This window comes from Cibotium barometz, chromosome 46 (assembly GCF_041138505.1).
Source record: "Cibotium barometz isolate CiBa-2024 chromosome 46, ASM4113850v1, whole genome shotgun sequence".
In the NCBI taxonomy this organism is placed as follows: Eukaryota; Viridiplantae; Streptophyta; class Polypodiopsida; order Cyatheales; family Cibotiaceae; genus Cibotium; species Cibotium barometz.
Window position 1 is genome coordinate 32,935,020 of NC_141091.1, and position 9,934 is coordinate 32,944,953.

General features: G+C 43.1%; 1 protein-coding gene across 5 annotated transcripts in view; it reads right to left on the bottom strand.

Annotated features, from left to right (window-relative positions):
* LOC147612137 (DEAD/DEAH box RNA helicase family protein) overlaps positions 1 to 8,575 on the bottom strand; it is a 69,264-nt gene extending 60,689 nt beyond the window's left edge. For 4 of the 5 annotated variants that reach the window (XR_015263658.1, XR_015263657.1, XR_015263659.1 and 1 more), the window contains exons 1-3: positions 8,329 to 8,575; positions 5,716 to 7,575; positions 5,491 to 5,610 (exon numbers count right to left, since the gene is read on the bottom strand). Coding sequence is in view for 2 of the 5 variants with exons in the window: in XM_086784004.1 (XP_086640130.1) it covers positions 5,491 to 5,610; positions 5,716 to 7,575; positions 8,329 to 8,382 (2,034 nt within the window). In the remaining 3 variants the exon portion in view is untranslated. Of the gene's footprint in view, positions 1 to 5,490; positions 5,611 to 5,715; positions 7,576 to 7,853; positions 8,146 to 8,328 lie in introns of those variants that run through there. The other variant, XM_086784005.1, reaches the window with a different exon arrangement.
* Positions 8,576 to 9,934: the final 1,359 nt, after the last annotated feature.

Here is a 9,934-nt window from a genome sequence, read left to right on the forward strand (position 1 = left end):
TCCTCCCTGCCTGAAGAAAATGAAACATCGATGTCCATCACCTCCAGGTGCACAAAAGCCGGAGTCTTCATGATTGCTGCTGAGGAATCTTCACCCTTCTCGGTCTTCCGCTTGGGACACTGCCTCCAATAGTGGCCTTTCTCGCCACAATCATTACAGGTCCTCTCTGCCTTCAGTTTCTCGCGGTCAGCATCGGACTTCTTCTCAGAAGACTTCTCCGATGAAGCCTTCCCTTTGCCCGAGTTACGGCCTTTCGACCATTGGCCAGTTAAGGCCCTCGAACCTCCACCCTGAGGAGGGTTCGTGAATCGTTCTTCCTGGTCCAGGATCATGGACACAAGCTCCTCCCACGTGATGGTGCTGAGCCTACCACTGGTAATCAACGACGAGTAAAATGCTGAGTACGAAGAGGGCAAGTGCGACAGCAACGTTATGGCCATGTCCTTTGATGATATCTCCTTCCCAACCTGAAGAACTTTCTGCTGAAGAGCCTGCAGCTTGTTAATATGCTCCCGCATCGTCGACGACTTTGTAGGGCTCATAACCCGCATCTGTACTTCCAAGGAAATCCTCTTCATGGGCGATACCCTGTTGTAAAGAGAAGCCAAATGCTGCCATATACCTCTAGCCAACGTCATATGCTTTACATGATTGATTACCTGTGGTGTGTAGTTGAGAAAAATAAACGAACGGACCCTCGCGTTGACACGATCCCACATCTGTGTCTGAGCCTCCCGGTCCTTTCGGGTTGACGGTAACTCCCCTTCTTCTACTTTCGGCCGTGGAACACCAACAACAACGAAATCAGCGAGGTCGTAAGACTCCAGAACAGATTCCATCATAACCTTCCATATGCCGTAGTTGCTCCCGTCCAACTGACGGTCCACCGGGAACGTGGGGAGTGTCGGGATCTTCACATGCCTCTCGGCCATCTCAAACAGATCTGCCATTGAGGAGATGTACTCTGAATAGGGTGGGTGGGTGGGAACAAAGAAGAACTAAAACCTGCAAGTGGCTATCCAGCAAATCAGCCCGCCTTCCTCTTGCACCTTCTCTTCCCAATCAGCCCAAAACAGTCCACCAATCAGCAACACAACAATCCCCCTCTTGCTCACACAAATCCCAAGACCTATCTAGGTATCATGTCAGAATACGCAACGGAGATGATGACCAAATTTGGGAACACGAGCAAAAAAAAACACATGCAGAAAAACAACACAAGAGAGAGAGAGATGTAGGCGTGTAACTCTGCTCTGATATACACAAGAAGATCTCGAGTATGATACAAATGTGGTATGGAGACTGGGGGCCTATTTATATGCCCTCACATCAGCAGTCGACCTGCTGTAGGCAACCGACTGGACACAAGAAGCCTCACAACTGGATAAACACAATCGACCTGCATCAAGATGGGTCGGCCAGCAGCAGAAGAGTCCCACGACTCATGAGGTGCAGTCGGCTATCTCACAGATGCAGTCGGCCAGGCTCAGGGTCCTCCTGCCACTACAGGGCTGCCTCCCAAGCCACAAAAAAAATGAGAAAAATAGAGAAAAAATGCGGAGAGTGGGAAAAAATAATAAAACAACTCATAAGGACAGGCACACCCACAACAAAGACCCTAGTGTATAAAACTAGACAGGAGATGACTTCTAACAAGAACAACATAAGTCTTGACTCAACCACATAATTTAAAAAGCATAATCATCATCTACATCTTTTATACTAAGACTAGAACAAAGATTTGTTTCTTCCTGTTGATTGACTTCTTCAACCACATGTGCCTTTGCTAGCTTTTGATCTTTTTGGTAGCACTTTGCAGATGGATGATTCGTCTTTCCACAATACTCACAAGGATGTTTGGAGAAACAATCCTTAGTAAGATGATTTGTACGACCACAAATAGTACACTTCTTCTTTGTCGATGTCGAAGTGACAGTATATGCATAAGGATCTATCACATCCTTTGTAATCTTCTTGTCTTCTTCCTGCAAAGAATTTATGATACTTTCCAAGGAAGAGACTAGCTCTTTCTCTTTAAGTACCGTCACAATTTGCCTAAAGCTTAAAGGTAAGTTTTAAGCAAAATAGCAATAGCATCCTCTTCAGGAACAAGAGACTTAACATAAACCAATTGTGCCATTAAGCTCTTCAACCTGTTAATCACACAGCTGTTAAATTTTCATTACTCTCCATGGTTAGATCAAAGAGTTGCATCTTCAAACTGATCTTGGAATGCTTTGACTTTGCACCAAAAGTACGCTCTAATAATTCCAAAGCTTTCATAGCTGATTCAACATTATCAATATAATGAATAAAATCATCTTCTAAAGCAGTAATGATAATACCAAGTGCTTGCTCATCTTTTACTTGAAGTGCAGCCGTTGTAGCTCTTGTAACTGCAGCAGAAATACCTGCTTCATCTTCAAGAAGTGACTTGACCGTACTCCACAGATTTTTTTTCATGAGGTAGCCCTTCACCTTAATTTGCCAGGTATGAAACCCAGTTCCGTTGAATTTGTCGGAGAATTTGAAACTCATGATGATGCAATATGATGCTTGATGTTGATAACTTACTCATATAGATGATTTAAGCCCAAATAATAATAATATCATCAATATAGATCAAAATAACAAGCACCATGTTGTTGGAGCAAAAGAAGCAAAAAACAGGCGACTGAAAAAATGATTCATACAACAGCTCCTGTGGACTAAATACTGCAAGATTTGGTATGCTGAATCCTTACATGATAGACTTGAAGCACCTAAGAAGAATTAGACTAATTCGTAGAGACGACGCCGGATGAACCCGATTAGCAAAAAACGGCTTGTTTTGATGGCGATGACAAATTCGTGAAGATGCGACCAAATCCGCCTATGATCTTCGTTTTAGAGCATGCGTGGGAGCAAAGCAAGAGGCCTATATCAAAATTTTGAGGTATAATCTCCTCAGATACAAGCATGGAAGCAATCTATAGCATGCTCTCTAAACAGAGAAAAACAAGCTATGATGATTAAGAGAAAGATTAGGATTTTTGCTAATAAACTAAACCTAATTGGATCATGCTCTGATACCAAATGTTGGATATGTGATAATTCAACTATGAAGATTGATCAAAACATACTCAAGGTGGATCAAAGCTTGTACAAAATATCATGAACATGAGAGAAGAAACTGATATATACAAAAAATTATATTAAGATTAATACAAAAGTACACTAATTATGATTAGGCATGAACCAAACTTACATAATCACTTGATCACGACTTGTATCTTATTTAGAGACTCCTCTACCCTATTTTTAGTTGCATGAGTTGCATGAACCATATGCACCAACCATTTGTAGGCTTTACACCAACCCCACTGACCACTAGCCTAACCACCACACATTAAATTGGACTAAGGAGTTGGGATTACATTTATCCCAACACATAGCTCATGACCATGAGGATAGGGATTTTTTGGCTAACAATGGTTGCTCCAATATCGCCATCCTCTACCTGCATGGATACGGATCTCAAATCCATACGGAACATGCAAGTTCTGCATCCCACCTCCCTCAATCACTATGTGAGCGCTCTCCAAGCTATCTCCCTTGCTTAGGGATAGCTATCTTGGCAATCCAACATAGTCTGCCATCAAAGGGATCCCATTGCGATTGAACTGTTCTAGCAACCGGATTAGTCAAGGGCATTTATTTGATGAAGATGATGCAATTATCCTCCTACAATGGCGCATAGCTCATGACCATGAGGATAGGGATTTTTTGGCTAACAATGGTTGCTCCAATATCACCATCCTCTACCTGCATGGATACAGATCTCAAATCCATATGGAACATGCAAGTTCTGCATCCCACCTCCCTCAATCACTATGTGAGCACTCTCCAAGCTATCTCCCTTGCTTAGGGATAGCTATCTTGGCAATCCAACATAGTCTGCGACCAATTTTCACACTATGAAACAATCTCTCCTTGCTAATAACCATCAAAGGGATCCCAATGAGGGTAAATTACCCCTCATTTTGTGAGCTTGCAAGATTTTCATCCCTGGCGTCATGAGATATGTGACACCACACAAAGATGTAGGCTCACTTATACACCCACAATGTCCACTACCCAAAGATGTAGGGTCACTTATACACCCACTCAAGCTCGCCTGTACACTTATCCTATTTTTGAAGCGCCAAGAGAAGTGGGGAGCCTAGAATGCTCGATGAAAATAGAGAGGAAACGTGCCCTTTTTTAGGACCCCCAGGAGTTGGTAGGATCAGCTAGCCAACCCGCCAACGTCACTGCCTTGACCACTTGTATAAACACCAACTCCAACGCCGCCGCCATCGCTTGTCTCACTGCCACAGCCGCCACGCCAGAAGCACCTGAGGATCCCAAATCAAGAGTCCCCAACCTGTAAGCCCCAACCCATAATGCCCTCACTAAACCTATGTTCAACCATATTGGGACAACAGAAATATATACTCCTACCATGAGCTCCAACAGAATGCTCGCAAATAGGTGTATCCCAACAACGCGAAATCTCTGAGCCTACCAGCTTGTGCTATGGAGAGCACATCCACCTCCCCACCAAACCTAGATGAAGCTCGTGGCAGCTGCCTAAGTCCACGAAATCATCCACTATTGCACCATGGCATCTATAATGCCACAATGGCAAGCAGTTATTGTCACTCCTAATGTCATTATAACCATGAAAAGGTCCCAGTGCTCATCCTTTCTGAAAAGAATAGGGAAATGGAAAAGCCACGTTGTCTGTCGCTACTGCAAAGCACTGGAACCATAAGGCTACTAGTCATAGCATGCCTGACCAATCCACTTCTAAGCTCTATCACTAATCTGATCAAGAATGTGGGAATCAATCGCCCCCAATGTTCACCCTTCTTGACAAGAATTGCCCACCATGGATGCATAGGATGGACTCTGCTCTCACCTAGCAAATCAAAAATGCCTGCGTCAGCTGGAACGGCAGTCGCACACATTCGCGCTTCATGGCAAACCACAAATCTTCATCCCATGACCTGCCGACTCCGCCTATGAAAGAGGTGCCAAACAGGGAGGCAAAGTCCACCAGCTCACCACTCTAACTTGAGCATGAGTATCTAGTCTCATTCTTAAAAAATACCATGAACAAGACAGTGTCTAGATTCAGCCTATGATGAGCAAATAACACTGCCCTTATCAAGTAAAGCAAGTATGGTTGGTAAGAGATTTAGAAGAACAGAAATCGGAGTCAAACTACTACAATCATGAACAATCTCAAAGCAAAGAACCCAATTTCAAAAGCAAGCCCTACTCCTCCTTTGAGCTTTCTACTTCACTGAGAAACTTGTTCATGACATGATAAAATCACACGACTTATTGCAGAGCGAAGTAAGACCCCTTTGAACAATGGTGTCACGTGTGAGATTCCCTTGCCACATTGCTGTATATACAATGTCAATGCATATCAATTTCAAGCAGAAAATTGACATTATGTACCTGCATAGAGCTTAACACAGCTCCAGGGAGAAGAGGAGGAAGATGTTGAAGTTGATCTACCATCACAGATACTAAGGGGCTTACAACCAAAGTTAGACCAGGAAGGAGAAACGATGGCAGCTGCAAATGAGATGGAATTGAGCCAAATCAGTCAAAAACAACTCGCTGCTAAAGGCCACAAGACACAAAAATAAAACATACAAAGTTAGTTAAAGAAACGAACACCTGATAGCTCAAGGATTTTCCAGCGCCTGTAGGAAGAACAAGCATTGTGGACTGCCCTGCCAAGATTTTCTGTATTGTTTCAAGCTGTCCACATCGAAAAGATTTGTGACCCAGCAGCAAATGAAGAACCTTTTGCAAGTTTTGTTCTGTAGGAGTCTGAAGAGCTTCTGTAGCAGCTGATGTCAAAGATGCAGAAACACGGTCCTGGTTACTTAACTCAAGAAGCATCCTACCACTTTCTGAATGCTGAACATTCTCCAGTTGCCTTGATGAGTTCTCAGATTCTTGCTGTAAAAGTTTCCCATCCAGGTCATAAGCGGACTCCTCTTCAATTGCATCCTCCACATTGGCACTAAGAGACTTCTTGACCTTCTGCTTACTGTAGCGTTTGAACCTATATTTGCCTGCTCCCAGCTTCCTCCTTGAGGCTGTATTTACAAACTTGTGAGCCCTGCTACCTCTCTTTCGCATGTTTAATTTCACAAAGTTCTCTCTGGTCCCTGATTTCTTTATCAAGCGATCGGTTTTACCAACTGAATGCCAATTTATGAACTCTACTGTAGATTTACTTCTTTTAGGTGCGGAATTCCCCACTTGATTACTTTGTAAACTCTTTAACCTCTCAGGTTTCTGGTTTATATGGATCTGGGATCTGTCCTTGTCTGGCAAAGCATTGCTCAAGCCTGGAATAGAGTTATGCTCAGTGCAGGCCTCTTCACATTTGCTCTTTCGCTTAGTTCTCCTTGTGGCTTGCTCTGTCACACCTGTTGGCAGTTTCAAGTCGGTGGAGTTTTTCAACTCTTGCAGCACATGGGCAATCAAAACGGCTTTGTTACCATCAGCTGGCAGTCCCTTGGAAGAAAGCAGCTCTCTCAAGGCTGCAACGTTCATCCCTTCTAGACCTGCTGGAGAGAAAGCACCCCCAGACGACAGATTTTCAGACCTGCGTGTAGGAGAATTCATTGGGCCATTTCTTCCTGCCCTGTTGCCCTTGCCCACATTCATTACTTCAGAAGATGCTCGAGTCAATCGAGAAATAAGCTGAGACTTGCTACCATTTGAAGGCAGTCCTTTGTCTAGAAGCAACCTTTTTAAATTTGGAACAGTAAGCTTTGAAAAATCCGTGGGTTCAATATCTCTTGCTATCTCAAATTCAACTGAGTGCTTTTCACTTTCAGGTTGTATGCTTGAAACACCAACCCACACATTTGCATCGTTAGTAGAGTCTGACAAAGAACGTTTCATTTCTTTCCGATCACATGGAAGGGCATGTGATGCCTTGTCAGGTGCCTCCATCTCAAAAGGAACCTGCGTATTGATAGAGTCGGTTGTGTCAGCTCTTGCAAAGGTTCTACATGAAAGAGGCTTCACTGCAAACTTCGAGGACGAGATACGATTGAGGCAAAAACCAGCAGGTATATTATCAACCTCGAAACTCTCTTTGTCACGCTCTCCATATCGCTGCAGTTTGATGGTAAACCCAAGCTTGGAAGTTTTCTCTGAGAGTGCCTGATGGGCATTAGGTTTTTCTTCCGCCCTATTTAAGCTTCTGTGAGCTAAAACATTACCTAAATTCTTCATACAAGCACCTGAAAACTCTTTTTCTACATGGTTGTTCTTTAAAATGGCTGTAGTGTTGGTGATTTTGCCAAAGATAGGCCTGTATGCCTCTGAGGTATGCCGTGGTATGCTGTGAGAAGCTGTGTCTGTTTTCTTGGATGAGACTTCACCTTTACAACTAAATGATTTCTTTCTTGGAGGAGTGGCTGAGATATGAGAACCTTGAGAGCTCTCTGAGGACTCCATGCCAGTACTTGTAGGGCGAACCGAAAATAAATTGTGATCTGTGCTTGGATCGCACTGCAAGAAGAAGATCCCATAGCTGCTCATGTCAACTATCTGGTTCAAATCTTATTCAGGTATTCTTTGAACTGCAGTACATGATACATATATACATATGTATGTATGTATATACATATGAATGTACGTACAGAGATATATGTATAAGTATGATTGTGTATTTATGTACATATATGTGTGGATGTGTGTGTGTACAAATGTATTTGTATGTGTGCATACAAATTGAACGATTTGAACTTACTTGACAAAGGATGCAGAGATGGCAACATGGTACTTACATTTTCTGCAGCTGCTGAAGGTTTTGCTTGCGCCTTGACCTTAAGTTAGGCGTATTGGCGATAAAAAGCACCTCGAAGAAAGGGAACGTTTACCAATGTAAATTCTGAGGGAGTTGAAAATAAAGCCTACACACGTGCACACAAGGATGCATGCATGCACCCTCGCACACATACGCGCGAAGAGCACCTAAAGGTACTAAACGTTTCGAAATGAAGAAAATGGAAGTGTGGCGCGCGAACACACACACACACACACACACACACACCTGCACGCGCACACACACACATACACCTGCACGCACAGATCACACCCCCACACACACATAAAGCAGGATGCAGAAAACTGAATTTTCTCTCTCTCTCTCTCTCTCTCACACACACACACGCGCGCGCGCGCGCGCGCAGACACACACACAAGATGCAGAAAAGCATACAGACGCACGAATACAAAATGACGAGAGAGAAAGAGACTGACGGATGGAAGGCGAGGCCTTGTCAATGATATCTTCTTTGGAGGGGGATCAGCCATGGAGACGGTGGAAGGTGTGCTCCCATTCCTTGAGCTCCTGCCGGATTCGCTTGAGGGAGGCCGAGGAAACAACAGCAGAAGCCATGCCTCTCTTAAGCTTGCTCTGTTAATTTATGCCATAGCCTTGCGAGGTCCTCTGTCGATACTCTCTCTCTCTCTCTCTCTCTCTCTTACGCGCGCAACACACGCGCTGTCAAAACAGCCCGCGAAACTATTTTCCCGCGCACCAACTTGGAAAGGTCGTTTTCAATATTCACGAATAATATTTTTTTCTTAGATGCAAGTTCACAATTTACAAGTTTTTCTTCAACATTTTACTAATTTATAACTAAAATTCTTAAAATTTTGTCAATTATAAAATTGTAAAAATAATTTTTACAAGTTAGAACTTGAATTTTGCAGGTGCATTGTAAGGGTTTGCAAGTTTTCTGTGAACACTGGTCGTTTTTGTGAGGATATTTTTTGTTGCTTATTTTATTTGGCCTTCCCTGCTTTTTGCAGAGTAAAGCACTTTCTCCAATGATCTAAATTGCGACACTATTTTTGGGCTGTCAAATATACTAAGTGAACTTGGAAAGTAAACTAGGAAATTAACACATTGCACATTGAATTGTGGCTTGAAACCACATAACCTCGTTGTTTGAAAGTTTAGTGTAGTGGTAATGTGTTTCTCAAGTCTCTAGATCAAACTTCCTTTTGCACTTAACATCTTTCTCTCTATCTCGTCATCTAAGTGTGATTCTCTCTGTGTTGTCATTTAAACAATATTATCTATCTCTCTCTCTCTCGTCTCTCGATTTCCCTAACTATTGATCGCACAACAGCTCTCTCTCTCTCTCTCTCTCTCTCTCTCTCTCTCTCTCTCTCTCTCTCTCTCTCTCATCTGAACACCACACTCTTATTGAGTGCTCGACATTCACCCACATCTGGGACCGTTTCCCGAGGCACACACCATCCACTCTTTCGTACCTCCTTACAGCCTATCCATTACCACTTCAAACAGCCATTCTCACATACTGCGAGACTATCATCACCCCACACCACAATGTGTAACATGCCTCTTTTTGGTCCCATAGGTCATAGGCCTTCGAGGATGCCAATCTCTCTCTCTCTCTCTCTCTCTCTCTCTCTCTCTCTCTCTCTCTCTCTCTCTCTCTCTTATACATAAGAATTTGCTCTAATTGAATGAAATATGTAGATTACCCTACAGGCAAACCTTAGTGATGCTCTCACCTTATTTTAAGAAAAGTTTTGTGACTACATTGATGAAAGGTCTCCTCTCAAAGGCCCGCATGCCCTTTCACAAAGACCATACATGCTAGCATAAGGGATTAGAAGGTATAGTCATCTAGAGTTGCTGAGGTAGCCAATGACACAAGGGTTTAAATCCATAATTGTTAGAATTTATGCATCTCAATGTATTTGGGTTGTATCATTTATTTTTATTGTATTTTCTCCTTTATTTATGGGTCGTGGACAATCGACCCGTCCCTAGAGGCAGTCGGTCGTCAGTTCCCTCATGCACTATATAAAGGAGGCCTCCCATTTCTCA